The sequence below is a fragment of the Artemia sp. Qi Xiang Cuo genome, chromosome 17, assembly GCF_049724085.1.
Source record: "Artemia sp. Qi Xiang Cuo chromosome 17, ASM4972408v1, whole genome shotgun sequence".
Classification (NCBI taxonomy): domain Eukaryota; kingdom Metazoa; phylum Arthropoda; class Branchiopoda; order Anostraca; family Artemiidae; genus Artemia; species Artemia sp. Qi Xiang Cuo.
In genome coordinates this window covers 29,378,691-29,394,802 of record NC_142810.1, presented here as the reverse complement: position 1 = coordinate 29,394,802, position 16,112 = coordinate 29,378,691, and the positions used below count along the sequence as shown (strand labels likewise).

The window sequence follows — 16,112 nt, the reverse complement described above, 5'->3', positions numbered from 1 at the left end:
AGAGCAAGAGAAAAGGGCATCAGATTCAACAAAGAGAAATGTCACTTTAGTGCAACAAGTGTGACCTACTTTAGACATGTTATTAGTGAACAAGGAATGCAGCCAGATCTTGACAAACTCAAAGCCATCAACAACATGTGCACGCAAAAAAACACTCGAAGAACTTGCAACCCTGTTGGGAAAGTTAAACTACTATGCAAAATACATTCCAAACCTATCAACACAGAACAAAATCCTATGTCAACTCAGCAAATCCACAAGATTTACTTGGGCAAAGGAACACAACAGAGTCTTGAAAAATATCAAAGATTCAACAGTCTCAAACTTAGCACACTTTGACTACTCATGCAAGTCAATTGATCTCACTGTGGATGCTTTGTCATATGGTCTAGGAGCATATATCTTGTCAGACGGTAATGTCATTTCATATGCATCATACTCTCTCAGCAAAGCTGAACAGAAATAGTCACAACTGGAGAAGGAGCTATATGCAATAGTATTTAGTTGCAAGCACTTCCACCACTTCATATATGGCAGGCATGTAAAAGTAACAACAGACCAACATCCACTTGAGACTATCCTCCAAAGTCCACTTCAAAAAACCTCTGCCAGAGTCCAACAAATGATGCTCCAGATTCAACCCTATGATCTGGAGTTTGTCTACAGACAAGGGATCGAAATTACAGCTGCAGACACACTATCAAGGCTGCACCTCCCTATTGTTGACAAGAAGCTCCATAGAAAAATCAAAGTGTATGTCCACCAGATTGTATGTTTTCTTCCTGTTTGTGATACAACACTTGAGGAAATACAACTCCGCACCAAGGAAGATGAACACCTGATTGGTCTCAAGGAAGCCATCCAAGCTGGGTGGCCCAGCTCACAAACAATGTGCTACAAATTTTCTTGCATACCGGAACCTTCAGCACGAATTATCATATATGAATGGCATCATGTTCAAGGGCGACAGAATTGTTATTCCCCTGAAGATGAAACCCAACATCATCAAGCAGCTCCACACCTCACAGCTCCACCAAAACAACGTGCCACAATGCTTTTTTACTGGCCAAAGATGAACAGTGACATTGAAGCCCTAATCACAAATTGTCCAGCCTGCCAGAAACACAGCCACAACAATCAGAAAGAGCCTCTGATAAACTCACAGATTCCATTAGCGCCATGGCAGCAGGTAGCCTGAGACATTTTTGATTGGAACAAAGGAAAATACCTCATAACAGTTGACTACCATAGCCGTTTTTTTGAAGTTGACAGGCTGAGGAACTTAACGTCCACTGAATGTCTCCAACAAACTCAAAACACATTTTGCCCAACATGGCATTCATCATACCATCATGTCAGACAATGGAACACAATACACATTCTCAGAGTTTAAACAATTTGTAGAGGACTGGGATGAAAAACACAAGAAGTCTAGCCTTATCTACCCTCAGTCCAACAGGTTGGTAGAAAAGGCTAATCACACATGCAAGAACATCTTTACCAATGCAACTAAAGGTGGAGATGAGTCATACCTGGGTCTCCAAGAATACAGGAGCACACATATAGACAGCTATGCCCCTCCTGTGCAGCTACTGATGAGCTGCCAATTATGCTCCACCTTACCTCGCACAGAAAAACACCTGTAGAAACAGGTTGTTGCTACCAACAAATGACTTTTGAAGAGGAAAGAGGCACAATCAAAACAGAAATTGCAGCATTACAAACATGCCAAGTCTCAGCCCACACCCCATTCAGGTGACATTGCGGCTTACCAGAAACAAACAGATAGTCAGTGGAGCACTGCCACCATCATAACGCCAGCAGCTCGCCCCAGATCGTTCCATATTGCAACCAAAGCTGGAACCATCCTACAGAGGAATTGGAAGCACATATCAAATACCTTGCCATTGACCCATGTACAAAGCAGGCATTACAGTGGGCACTACCATTCCATCAGTGATCAATCCAACATCTGACTTACCTTGTACAGATGCAACACTGCCTACAGCATCATCCAACATCAACTCACCCAACAGAATAACCCTGCCCCATGCCACCAACAGCCCAAACCCAATTAAAGATAGCACATCAGCACAGGCACCAGTGACCCAAACCAGATATGGAAGGCAAATTAAGCCACCAATCAAACTAAACTTATGACCTTACCCAACTCTCAAAAGAAGAAAAGTGGTATGTATATAGTGTATATATTGCCTGGTGAGGAGTGAGCCAAGCGCCTTCTCCCAGATATGTTTGCTAGCAGTACCACATGCTTAGCTCCTTATTGTTCTTGTCCATGTTGTAGAGGTCCAGGAGAAGCAAGTCTAGAGCCTTCTCTTGTGGATGTTAGTAACAGTACCAATAGTTCATCCTCCACTGGCTGTAAGCAATGTTAATCTTGAATTATAGAAGAAGGAGGATGTAATATCATGCATGATTGCTTTGCTTACGCATCTAGTGCTTGTATATGCTTGCAGTTGCTAGTCTCCGAAGCCGCGCCACGCCGAAATGACGGCGGCAAATGTGTGATTCAGTATCGGCGGCGGCGCGCCACCAGACGCGCCGAAATTTTTTTGGCGGTGCGCCGCCGATTTTAGACCGGCACGGCGCCACGGCGCGCCGATTTTTCTGATTAAAAATAATGATAAAAATTCCACTTCACCAAGCACGTTCAACCTTGATTTTAGTAAGGATTTTTAAATGGTTGGCTAAAAACATACAAGAACAATATGACAAAACAGGAATTTGTTGGGCCGTGCAGAAAGTGTTTATGTTCACCGTTGATCAGACCAAGTAGAATTCTCATTTTTAGCCACTAGACCCAGGGAAACCTATGATGTGTTTATGTTTAACATCGCATTGTTCCTATAAAATCCCGTGTTTAGTTATTTCCTTCTTGTTAATGATTTGGGCTAATGTGTTTATAACTTTCAAATTTTTAAGTTCAAACATCTCCTGTTCATCAAATACATACAAAAAGGAAGTGAAAAAAAAAAAAAATAACAACATCAAAAAACACTGTATACAAATCAGATACCATGGGTTAACAACACCAACAATTTTAAATCAACGGTTACATCACTTCAGTTACAATTGATGTAACAAAAGTGAGTTTGTTCACTCTACCTGGAGCCATTGATCTTTTTGCAGTCACTACCAGTCCTGTCGTGCTAAAAAGCCGTTTAGCTGGGGCACATGTGGTCGGTACAGCCAGAACTTGACGAGCGTAAACTGCCACTCGCGGGATCTGATACTAGTATTGAACCTTGGGGTCCCACAGAATGCCGCAAATGGGCTTCTTCTTTGTATCTGCTGAAATAAGTTGTTTAATAAGGGAGGACAAACCTGCACCTTTACCAGAGGGCTCTTGCGCCCTACACTACGGGGAGAACTAAACTGCACCTTTACCCTCTTTTCTTGTCAACACGAAATAGCCCTTCGAAATTATTTTCTGAAAGAAGTGGCCAAGCTATGATTTTTAATGTCAAATTTTAAGGTTACTTCAACTTCAGTATGATTTGCTCGCTGTGCAAAAAAAATGTAATTCATTTCTGTGGATATGTTCCTATACTAGCTCTAGATTATCTACCAAGCAGGACACCACCACAAATCAGCATCGATAAATAAATGAAACCCAAAACGAACAAAAATAACAATAAATAACTGAGTCAAACTCAAAACGAGCAGAAATTAACATAAGTTGGGCTCAAAATCCCTAGCCTATGCTTTCCCAAGGCCAGAACATAATTTTCACTTTACTGAAAAAATATAAATGTTTTTACTTTTATAACTTTAAATCAAATAATATTATCATTTTGATTACTAAATATCAGTATATGTATATTAAACTGACAATGCATATTCATTTGTATTTTTGTCAGTAAAGTACAAATTATGTTCTGGCCTTGGGAAGGCATAGGGGTTTTAAGCCCAATTTATGTTAATTTCTGCTGGTTTTGAGTTTGACTCGGTTATTTATTATAATTTCTGCTCGTTTTGGGTTTCATTTATTTATCGATGCTGATTTGTGGTAGTTTCACGCTTGGTAGATTATTTGATTTTAACTTTGCTCATTTTTGGTTTAATGGAGTTCTTTACTTTTCTTTGAAAAATCTTATTTTTTGGAAACAGTTTTTTTAATTAATTTCTGTTCGCTTTATATTGACATAGTCTTTTCAGGGAAAAAGAAAATCATACTTTAAATCTTTTCGTTTTTTTAAGAATTTATAGTTTGGCCTGCTATTTGTATGCTGGAAAACAATTTTCAGAAAAATTTAACAACATAGACCCTTATAAAAATCTGGACACAAATAGTAGTGTTTAATTTAGTCTCATACCTCCTCTAGTTGAGCTGAAATGGAAAACTTGATAACATTCGCAAAAATTTTTTTTTACTTTCTTTGATAGCTTGGATACACTTACGCTATTTTGATTTGGTCAAATTTTAAGAGCAGAAGAAGCCCTTAAAGTTTGAACATAATACCCTCAGTCTTTATTGATATATTGCTTAGATACCCTTTTGGTATTTAGAAAAAACAAAGTGATTTTTTATTAAATCTTACGCAAACTTTTACTTTTTAAACAAAAAGGAATATGGGGGGTTGGGCTGGGTTGGGGGATTAGTTTACCTCCAATCACTTTTGACTATTAAAAAGGACATCAGCCCTTTCTATTTTCAATCGAATGAGCCCTTTTCGAGGTTCCTACGACAACTCCTTCGATACGAAGTGCCCTGGTCTAAAAAACAACAACAACAAAAAAATGATACATTATACCCTCATCGATCTCTACTATAAAAATGTCAAGCCTTCCAATCACTTTCGATTATTAAAAAGGGCACTAGGCTTTTCGATTTCCAAACTAATGATCCCTTTTTGAGTTTCTACGACAACGCTTTCTATAAACACCGTATATGCCCCCAGGGCATAAATTATAACCCTTACCCTAAGGGCTGTGAGGGTGGTTGTCATCCTCTAAGACCTAATTTCCAGAACTTTCAACTACGTTAAACAAAATGGCTATCTCAAAATTTTGATTCTATGTGTTTCGGGAAATGGTGGGCGTGGAAGGGGTGTTAGTTGTCTTCCAATCATTTTTGACTATTAAATAGGGCACAAGCCACTCCAATCTCTAATTGAATGAGCCTTTTTCGAAGTTTCTACGACAACTTCTTTGATATGAAGTGCCCTGGTCTAAACGAAAAAATAATAAATAATACATTGTGCCAACATCGTTCTTATATACCTCCAGGGTATAACTACAAAACCCTTGCCCTAAGGGTTGTGGGGGAGTAACCTCCTCAAAAAACATATTTTCTCTCGGGAAATCAGTTACTCTGAACAAAATGGCTATCTTAATATTTTGATTCAATGTGTTTGGGGAAACGGTGGGCTTGGAAGGGGTGTTAGCTGCCTTTCAATCACTTTCGGCTATTAAAAAGGGCACTAGCTATTCTAATTTCCAATCGAATGAGCTCTTTTTGAAGTTTCTACGACAACTCCTTCGATACGAATTGCCCTGGTATAGAAAAAAAAAAAAAAAAAATAAATAATACATTGTGCCAACATTGTTCTTTACATAGACAACTCGATTGCGCTGCCTATGACAACATCCTGAATTGCCTAATGCTCTTTTACCTACCTCTTTTCATTCGAAAAATCAGAAAGAAAAATGAACAGAATTTTAAATTGGAAGGTAGAATTTTTGTTTCAAGAAAAATTTCTTCTTTTCCTTCCTATGAACCGATATACATGGCGAGCCCAAGATGACAGTATTTATTTTTAAGAAACAGAATAGCCGGGATGATGGTTGAAGCCCGGAGGTCGATATCGATAACCAAAAAAGAGAGAAAAAAAAAAAAAACGGCGGCGTATTAGTGACGCCGCCACCAATAGAATCAGCGGCAGCATCAGCGCGCTGATGCAAGCTCGGCGGCGCGCCGCCGTTTTTTTTTCGGCGGCACGCCGCCGACTTTTTGGCGCAGCTTCAGGGTCTAGTTGCTTATCATGCTTTTGTTGTTATTATGCTTCCAGTTGCTTATTATGTTTTTTGTTCTAGATGCCTGGGTTTAATAAACTAATAATTTGGTAGAACACTACATTAAGGGTGAACAACTTCAAGCAGTAAGTAAAGGGGAGAACCTAGGAGTTATTACTGATAACAAATTAAAGTTTCATAGCCACATGCAAGCACAGGTTGCTAAGGCTAATTGAACCTTTGGGCTTATTAAGCACATATTTATCACAAGACAACTATGTGTGGTAAAGAAAGTGGACACAGCCCTTGTCAGTAGGAACTGTCCATGTCAGGACCGTCCCCCCCCCCCAATAATGAGGAGAAAAATATTATTATGTATCCCATGTCCCTTGACTCTCCAGTTATGGACCCCTCTTGCACCCTAAATAAAAATGCTGGAGATTTGCCCCAGCCTTCTTGTAATTTTAGAGATTTGTATTACTAAGCTATGAATTATGTGAACATACCACTCAATATCTTTTCTTATGCCCTTCCTGAATATAACAGCTGTTTTACTTAGAAATTCGATTTTAAGCCCTTCATGGACTCTTAATGATCCTCTTTTCTCTTATTTTTGGCTGTAGAAAAGATTAAAAACAACAATTCGTATGTCATAATATGCAGAATAATTGTAGTTAACACATTCCAACTGCAGATCCCCTATACTTTATCCCCCCCCCCCAAAAAAAAAATGTGCAAATATATAACCCAAATTATATATATCCCATGGTTTCTAGTTCTTGATTTCATCACAGTCAATTCAATTTAAAGGGGTGTAGGTTTAAACAAGAGTGATGCTAATGGTTTAAAGTAAACAGGGCAATTTTTAAAAGATTTATACACTGTTTATTCAATTGAATTGTTATGAATCAATATCTGTGGATTCTATGACTTTAACAAAATTTAATTATCATTAAATAATATGTTTTTAACCAATATTTCAATTCTTTCCTATGGCCAAAAAAAAGAGAAAAAGGTATCATCTTTTAGGGTCCATTAAGGGCTTAAGGTAGAATTCTAGGCAACCTACTTTTTGCTATCTTGGAAAATGGTTAGGTTAGAAAAACAAAACATTTAGTAATGAATCAGGGGTCAAAACATATTCTAGGAGGGTATTACCAAGCTACTATGTTAGCCCTCTTCTGATTTCTATGTCTTAGAAACTTGCCTATTGGAATTCTGACAAAACAATATCTTAATTTTCAGTTTTTTTGTCTCTAGTTTTGGTTTTGAAAATGCAATTCCTATTATTTGAGTAGAATTTTAAGCCATATCAATGAGTTCTTTCTAGATTTAGGACATGTATTTGCAGATCTTTGAAAACTCATAAATTGGGACTATGCAAAGTTGTGAAGCTGAAAACACTTTTTATTTACTTTATTTAAGCAGAATATCTATTTTGTAACATTTTTTGAAGGTCATCAAAGATCAATACCCTCTAGAAGGAGAAAGAGTGGAGGTAAGAACTTTAAAACACCTTCCCAGAACATACTTTAGTTTGTAGATCCATCCCTGAAAGTTTCATTTTCCAGACCTAACCACTTTCCCAGATAGTAAAAAGTAGCCTGTCTAGGATTTTACCAGCCTTAAAATTTAATTTTTAGGTAAAACAAATATTGTATTTGGAAACAGCAAAAAAAGGCACCAAGTGGTAAGTTCCTCTAATTCATAGCTCAGTAAAGGAAATATCTCTGAATTTACTCCTCATCTCTCCTGAGCTACACTAGAGGCCATAGCAAAAAAACTGGTTGGAAAGAAGAAAGCAGACAAAACTTCTTTTTAGTGTTAGAATAGTAGAATGAGTTGACAGAACAGACAGTTCAGACCGCCATTATAGACTCATTTCCATATGTTTGACTACAAGCTTAATTGGGAATTGAAAGTCAACTGAAGTTGTCACACTACCACTAGCAGGGGTATAAGCTTATATAAGACTCTTCACATAAGAAAACATGTTAAAAAACAATTCTTACTTCATAATATGCAGAATAATCATAGTTAACACATTTTAAATGTGAAGAACCTTTATCTTCACTTCTTTCATTGTTTTATATTTTTCAAAAAATTTCTGAAAAATAAGAACTTCTGAAAAGTAATTTTTAAATACAAATTAAACACCATCAGTACTATCTTATTATTTCTTGTATCATATGTTAACAGAAAAATAGTGAGAAATTAGGTTCATTTAGGTTAGGCTAGGTTAAATGGTGGTTGGGCATTTGTTTGAGCATGTTTTTCAGGACTTAGAGAATAGACAAAAAATTTAGGGTTCTCCTTATGCAAAATATGTACACTATGATTATTCTGCAAAACTTTTAGTAATGAATCCAGGGTCAAAAATATAGGTAAATTTTTACCAAATCATACTATTGACATACAAATAAAGTGAATATACCACTTGATGCCTTTTTTATGCTCTTTCCAAATATAATAATCATTTTTGTCAGAAATGAATTTTACCCCTACCCCGATATATACCAATTCAGGGTATATATTTGCACCGTGGGGGGGGGGGGCAAATTTTATTATTGATGTAAATGGGAGGTAAGTTTAAACTTTACCCCTACCCCCCTAATGTGCAATTATATACCCAGAATTGGTATATAGGTGTGGGGGTAAAATACATTTTTGACAAAAATGATTTTTACATTTGGAAAGAGCATTAACATGGCATTGAATGGTATATTCACTTTGTTTGTAAGTCAATAATATGATCTGGTAGAAATTTACCAAAACATACCCTGGGAAGGTATTGCCAAGCTTCTAGGCTATGTTAACCCTCTTCTGATTTATAAGTCTTAGAAATTTGCCTACTTGACAGGTTTGTAACCTAGGCCTAATGGAATTTTGACAAAACAACATTTTATCCTAATTTCCAGTTATCAATTTCTTTTCCTCTGGCTTTAGTTTCTGAAAATGCAATTCTAATTATTTCAATTTGAGTAGAATTTTAAGCCATATCAAAGTTTGTTTTTTTTTAATTTGGGAAATGTATTTGCATATCTTTAAGACCTTATAAATTGGGACTGGGCAAAGTTGTGAAGCTGATAACAGTTTTGTTGTACTTTATTTAAGCAGAAGATCTATTGGTCAATATTTACGAAATCATATTATTGACTAAGGACTAAAGTGAATACACCATTTGATGTCTTTTTTTTATGCTGATTAAGAATATAATAATCATTTATTTTGGACATTAATTTCTGCCCCCCCCCCTAAATAGGCAAGACCCAATCCAACCAAACCCGGCATCGGCAGATATAGGGGGGGGGCTGAAACTCATTTCCGATAGAAATGCTTATTATATTCGTAATCAGCATAAAAAAAGGCATCGAATGGTGTATTCACTTTTGTCCTAACTCAATAATATGATTTCGTAGATATTGACCGATCTATTTTGCTAGGTTTCACTTTTTTAACATAAAGATTTTTAAAGATCATCAATGGTCAGTGCCCTCTAAAGAGAGAAGGATCAGAGGTAGGTACTTCCAAATAGTAGCCTATACCTTCCCAGGACATACTTTAGGTGGTAGGCTTAGTACCATCCTTAAAAGTTTCATTTTCCTATCCTAACCCCTTTCCAAGATACTGAAAGGTAGCTAAACTAGAATTTTTCCTTTCATGGAGTCTGCAACCAGAATTTTACCAAATTTCGAAACTGAAATAAGAAGCTAAGGCAGTAGCCTAAGTCAAGGCTAGCCTAACTCCGAGTTGGGATTCACAATTTGCCCTATTGAGCATGGGAAAGACAAACTGACCTTGAATAGTAGTGCCAGGATACAATAGGTAAAAGATGATCCAAACGTAACTGCCAAAAACGTCCTAGATCGAATGAGACGACAGATGGCTTTTTGCATACTTTTCAAAACAAGGAAAATGGGTCAAGCATGCTTTGATTTTGAACTATTTGGCCATTTTTGCGATATCTTAAAACATAAATTTTTAGTTGCTGCATCAAAGTGCTAGAATTTTATAGCTCCCAGATTTTCGTTCTTTACTTTATCAAAAGAGAACATTGAAGAGAGAACTTTGATGACAATATTGTTGAAGTCCTTAGTCTTTAGTATTGTGTACTAAAGTCCTTAGTAGTTTGGAATGAACTGAAGATTTTTCATAGTGGTTTAAACAGTATTTAATGATGTCATACATCAGGCAGTTGCCATTTGACGACTTTGTTAATTTATTTGACGACAAAATGGACAAGATCATTGAGTCTCAGGCTGAATTTTCCAGTAAATTAGACTCGATTTCAGCGGAAATTGTGTCATTAAAAAGTGATACAATGAAGCGTGATTCACGAATATGTGAACTTGAATCTACGCTAAAAGATCAGAAGCTCTAGAAAAACTGCTGCTCGCTTTTGAAGTAAAACACCGAAAGCTTAAGTTGTGGATTCATTGCTTAACGGATGAAAAATCTAACGAAACGCCAGAAACTATTATGAAAAACCTTTTCAGGAATAAGTTATGTATTGCTGAGCCAGTAATGATAACTAAGTGCTATCGTTTTGCTTCCCGCTCTGCAAATATTACTGACTCCCACCAACGTAAAAGTAAGCAAAAACAGGTGAAGCCAGTGCTTTTATCACTAGGATCGGAAAATGAGTTTCAAGTGGTAATGTCGAACGTTGGTAAACTAAAGGCGAGTGGCATAGCTATTTGTAAGGACTTGCCACTTGAATTGAATATGCGAAGAACTGAGCTGTTGACTAAGTCACGTGACATGAAAACGATAGGTGAAACAACGTCTTCTAGGGTCCGTCATAAAGGTACGGACATATAGCTGGAAACTAAATGATCTTTTTCATCTTTGTGGTCTTGCGACTAATTACATCTGGCTTGCATTAATGAAGAAGTTGCGACAGTGATTTGAATCTATATTAATTTTCCGGGAATGAAAAAAAAGGAGAAAAAAGAGACTTAAATGGTTCTTGCCTTAGCGTGCTTTTTGATCTTTCAATTCTGTGTGATTGTTTTCATGTTTTTCGTCTTTTCTGTTTAGTTCTAGTTTTGACAAAAAAGCTCTAGTTTTGCTTGTTTGTTCTTTCTGCAGCTAACAATTCAGATGTTGGGCCTCCGAGTTTGGTAAGCCAAATGACTGCATCGCTGCTGTTTAATTGGAATCTGTTCCGGCAGCCTCCTTGCTCCTCTCATATATAAGAATCAAAAACTTGTTTTTGAATTTTTTTCTTTAAGGGTTAATGTTGATCCGGGACCATGACATTACTTTGAAGAGACGCCCCCATCTGTTTAATATCACCGTCTTTTTAAGTGGCGGATTCCTTCTTTTATTTTTGCACTGAGGAGGGTCGAGAAGAGGTCTTTGCCAAAGTATCTGAATTACATCTTCATTTTCAATGGCTTTGAATATCCTTGTTATTTCTTCTTTTTGATTTTTTTCAAATCTTATTTTTTCCTACATCTTACTGACAGAAAGCACCACTCGCTAACATCTTGTGTAATTATCCTTTAGGTTTCCGTTTCTCTCATTTGTGAATCAAATCATTAACGTAAATCATTTGGGGTTTTGTAGGGATACTTTTTGATTGGAGGGGATTTTTTGATTGGGAGATTTTAACATGGATTTAGGACTGGTGAATTTGGAGTCCCAAGCCCGAAGATTTCAGCCTGTGTATCTATTGGTGAACAGTCTACATATTTACGAATTTGAGCATGCATTCGAGTTACATTGTCTTAAGTCTTGCTTCGGATCGCTTTATCCTATTTGGTGAAGTTTTGATTAACCATGGGAAATCAAATACGATTATAAAATTAAGAAGGACTATTGGTATTAAATCCATAAAAAAATTCAGAGCCACATTAACTTGTACACACTGAAGAGAGAACTTTGATGACAATATTGTTGAAGTCCTTATTCTTTAGTATTTTGTACTAAAGTCCTTAGTAGTTTGGAATGAACTGAAGATTTTTCATCGTGGTTTAAACAGTATTTAATGATGTCATACATCAGTCAGTTGCCATTTGACGACTTTATTAATTTATTTGACGACAAACTGGATAAGATCATTGAGTCTCAGGCTGAGTTTTTCAGTAAATTAGACTCGATTTCAGCGGAAGTTGTGTCATTAAAAAGTGATGCAGTGAAGCGTGATTCATGAATATGTGAACTTGAATCTATGCTAAAAGATCAGAAGCTTAAATCTGAACCTCTAGAAAAACTGCTGCTCACTCTTGAAGTAAAACACCGAAAACTTAGGTTGCGGATTCATGGCTTAACGGATGAAAAATCTAACAAAACGCCAGAAACTAATATGAAAAACCTCTTCAGGAATAAGTTATGTATTGCTGAGCCAGTAATGATAACTAAGTGCTATCGTTTTGCTTCCCGCTCTGCAAATATTACTAACTCCCGCCAACGTAAAAGTAAGCAAAAACAGGTGAAGCCAGTGCTTTTATCACTAGGATCGGAAAATGAGATTCAAATGGTAACGTTGAACGTTCGTAAACTAAAGGCGAGTGGTATAGCTATTTGTAAGGACTTGCCACTTGAATTGAATTTGCATAGAAGTGAGCTGTTTACTAAGTCACTTAAAATGAAAGCAAAAGGTGAAATAACGTCTTCTCGGGTCCGTCAAAAAGGTACGGACATATGGCTGGAAACTAAAGGATCTTCTTCATCTTTGTGGTCTTGCGACTAGTTACATCTGGCTTGCATTAATGAAGAAGTTGGGACAGTGATTTGAATCTATATTAATTTTCCGGGAATGAAAAAAAAGGAGAAAAAAGAGACTTAAATGGTTCTTGCCTTAGCGTGCTTTTTGATCTTTCTATTCTTTGTGATTGTTTTCATGTTTTCTGTCTTTTCTGTTTAGTTCTAATTTTGACAAAAAAATCTAGTTTTGCTTGTTTGTTCTTTCTGCAACTAACAAGTCGGATCTTGGGCCTCCAAGTTCGGTGACCCAAATGACTGCATCGCTGCTGTTTGTTTGGAATCTGTTCCGGCAGCCTCCTTGCTCCTCTCATACATAAGAATCAAAAATTTGTTTTTGAATTTTTTTGTTTAAGGGTTAATGTTGATCCGGGACCATGACATTACTTTGAAGAGACGTCCCCATCTTTTTAATATCACCATCTTTTTAAGTGGCGGATTCCTTCTTTTATTTCTGCACTGAGGACGGTCGAGACGAGGTCTCTACCAAAGTATCGGAATTGCATCTTCATTTTCAATGGCTTTGAATATCCTTGTTATTTCTTCTTTTTGATTTTTTTCAAATCTTATTTTTTCCTACATCTTACTAACAGAAAGCACCACTCGCTAACATCTTGTGTAATTATCCTTTAGATTTCCGTTTCTCTCCTTTGTTCATCAAACCATTAACGTAAATCATTTGGGGTTTTGTAGGGATGCTTTTTGATTGGAGGGGATTTTTTGATTGGGAAATTTTAACATGGATTTAGGACTGGTGAATTTTAAGTCCCAAGCCTGAAGATTTCAGCCTGTGGATTTACTGACTACTTATTTTTCTGCGGGTTTAGTCCCAACAGTAAGAATACTAACATGTATTGGTGGACAGTCTTCTTCAGTTATAGATAACATATTTACGAATTTTAGCATGCATTCGATTTACATCGTCTTAAGTCTTGCTTCGGATCACTTTATCCTATTTGGTGAAGTTTTGATTGACCATGGAAAATCAAATACGAATATAAAATTAAGAAGGACTATTGGCATTAAATCAATAAAAAACTTGAGAGTCACATTAGCTTGTACCGATTGGAACTCATTTTATGAAGGAACGGACTCAGACGCAATGGCTGCTCTGTTTGTTGAGAATTTTCATCTGCTTTTGACTCTGCCTGCCCTTTTTCAAAAATACACTTGGGTAGGTATGCGACATCGAAAAAGCCACGTATCACGCAAGGATTACTTACGAGTATTGAGCAAAAAAATATGTCGTTCAGGAAATATATTGATAATTTTGATGAATTTGGTACCGAAATCAAAAGCTATAAGAATACTTTGACATCCCAGCTTAGGAAAGCTAAACAGGCATACTACCATAACCAGTTTTAATAAGCAGAAGGATCGCCAAAGAAGACTTGGACTCTAATAAATGAATGCCTGAATAGCAAAAAACGACACATTTCCTGAGACCATGATGAAGCCTGATGAAACACTGTCAAAATCGCAACAAGAAGTAGCCAACACGCTAAACGAATTTTTTGCAGGTATTGGAGAAGCAGCCGCAGAGGAAGCTAACGATCGGCCAACTATCTGCAGAAATAATTACAAAAATACCTACCTTTGTCATCTACCTCCTCTTTGTTTTTGTCACCTGTCACTGAAGACGAACTCCTGAAGATTGTTTAAGCCATGAAAAACGGTCACTTTGAAGGTCCAGATGGGCCGTCAACTTATCTCATCAAGAAGACCATGGATTTCTATGTCGGTGTTATCGCACATGTCATCAATTCTTGCTTTAAGGACGGAATATTTCCCACTGTTTTCAAGTCGGCGAGGATTATACCCCTACATAAAGGCAGTGACTTCAAGCAGTCTTCAAAATAACGCGCTATCTCTATTCTCTCTGGTTTTTCGAAAATTATGGAGCGTTGAAACTATAACAGAGCGATGAGTTATCTGACTAAGTTTAGCTTCTTCATCATGCTTCAGCTTGGATCCAGGCCTGGGAACTCTACCGAGCATAATATACTGGTTTTAATACAATTTCTAAATGATGCAATGGACCCAGACGAAATACCAGCTACAATAGTTTTAAATATGAAGAAAGCATTTGATACTATTTGTCATCTGATTCTTCTGCGTAAGCTTGGCAACAGCGGAATAAGAAGCAATGATCTCTCACTCATCCTGTCTTATCTTACTGGTAGGAATCAATTTGCGGATGGAGGTACAGTAAGATTGGTAAAAATCTCATGTTCAGGAAAGGTAGGAGTACCGTAAGGTTCAATTCTTGGACCACTTCTGTTTCTAATATACGTCAATGCGTTTATGGACGCAATTGAAAGTGATGGACTTGCTTTACTATTCGCAGACGACACAGCTAATTCCGTCACAGATACAGATGAATCATCGGTCAGAGAAAACATCTGTGGTAGTCTAATAAAACTATTGCAGTGGTTTGCTGACAACCACATTGTTTTAAATTCATCAAAGACCCATTTTTATCATCTTTTCTCGACTTTCTCATGCCCTGCCATCGCTTTCTCAAATATCTGTCTATTCAACGGATGCATAGTTACCATTACTAGAAAGGAATCTTGTAAGTACCTAGTCTTATAGTTGATGACAATTTATCTTGAAAGCTTCATCTTGATAGACCTAGGATTCAACTAGGAAGGAATGTAGGGCTACTGCGTTATCTAAAATTTTACTTCCCTTTCCCTGCCCTTAAGTCAGTTTATTATCCTTTAATTCTTTCTTTTTTTAATCATTGTCCCATCGCTTATTTAAATACTTTTAAATTTTGAATCAAGCCCCTTCAACGTCTTCAAAATAAAGCCCTTCGTACATTCAAAGCACTCCTTCCTTTCCTCATCGGCACTCCCTGATAATTCCCCTACAAACAGTCTATATACATTTTTGAGCATTTTGCCAGTTCTTCCAGTCATTTGTGTCCTTTTTAGACTTAAGCAAAATAAAGAATTATTACCAGTGGCTCTTGATTCTATTAATTTCTCGCTTATTTCTTTTGTTCAGAATAGGTATAATCTAGGAAGACATTCAGCTAAATTGCCTTGCCCTAGAATTCATACTAAATGATCCAGATTTTCTCCCAAAAATTCAATAATAAAGTTTTGGAACATTTATGAAAGTTATGTGGATTCAAATTCTTCTGCTTCGCTTTCTAAAAATAATTTAAAGATATTGCTAATAGATGAATATTAATTAATATGAACTTATGGTTGCCGGTGCTGGTCTTTATTTATATTATGATTATTATTTGATTTGGAATGGGGGCTGTGAGTTGATTGTGGTGTCTTGTTTTCTTTTTTATGATGTGTATTTTTATTGTTTATTAGTATTTATTTTTCACAACGTTTATAATATTATTTATTTTGTCTTCTAAGGGTGTCGGTTTTTGAGTTTAACTCACTTTGAAGGCACCCTCTTTA

General features: G+C 36.7%; 2 protein-coding genes across 2 annotated transcripts in view; both read right to left on the bottom strand.

Moving 5' to 3' along the window:
* Positions 1-9,902, bottom strand: part of LOC148942082 (uncharacterized protein C15orf61) — a 42,470-nt gene extending 32,568 nt beyond the window's left edge. The window contains exon 1 of the mRNA XM_089103670.1: positions 9,774-9,902. The gene's annotated coding sequence lies outside the window, so the exon portion shown is untranslated. The remainder of the gene's footprint in view (positions 1-9,773) is intronic.
* Positions 1-9,906, bottom strand: part of LOC148942081 (SREBP regulating gene protein) — a 62,950-nt gene extending 53,044 nt beyond the window's left edge. Inside the window, exon 1 of the mRNA XM_089103669.1 lies at positions 9,774-9,906. Coding sequence (XP_088959795.1) covers positions 9,774-9,872 — 99 coding nt within the window. The 5' untranslated portion in view covers positions 9,873-9,906. The remainder of the gene's footprint in view (positions 1-9,773) is intronic.
* Positions 9,907-16,112: the final 6,206 nt, after the last annotated feature.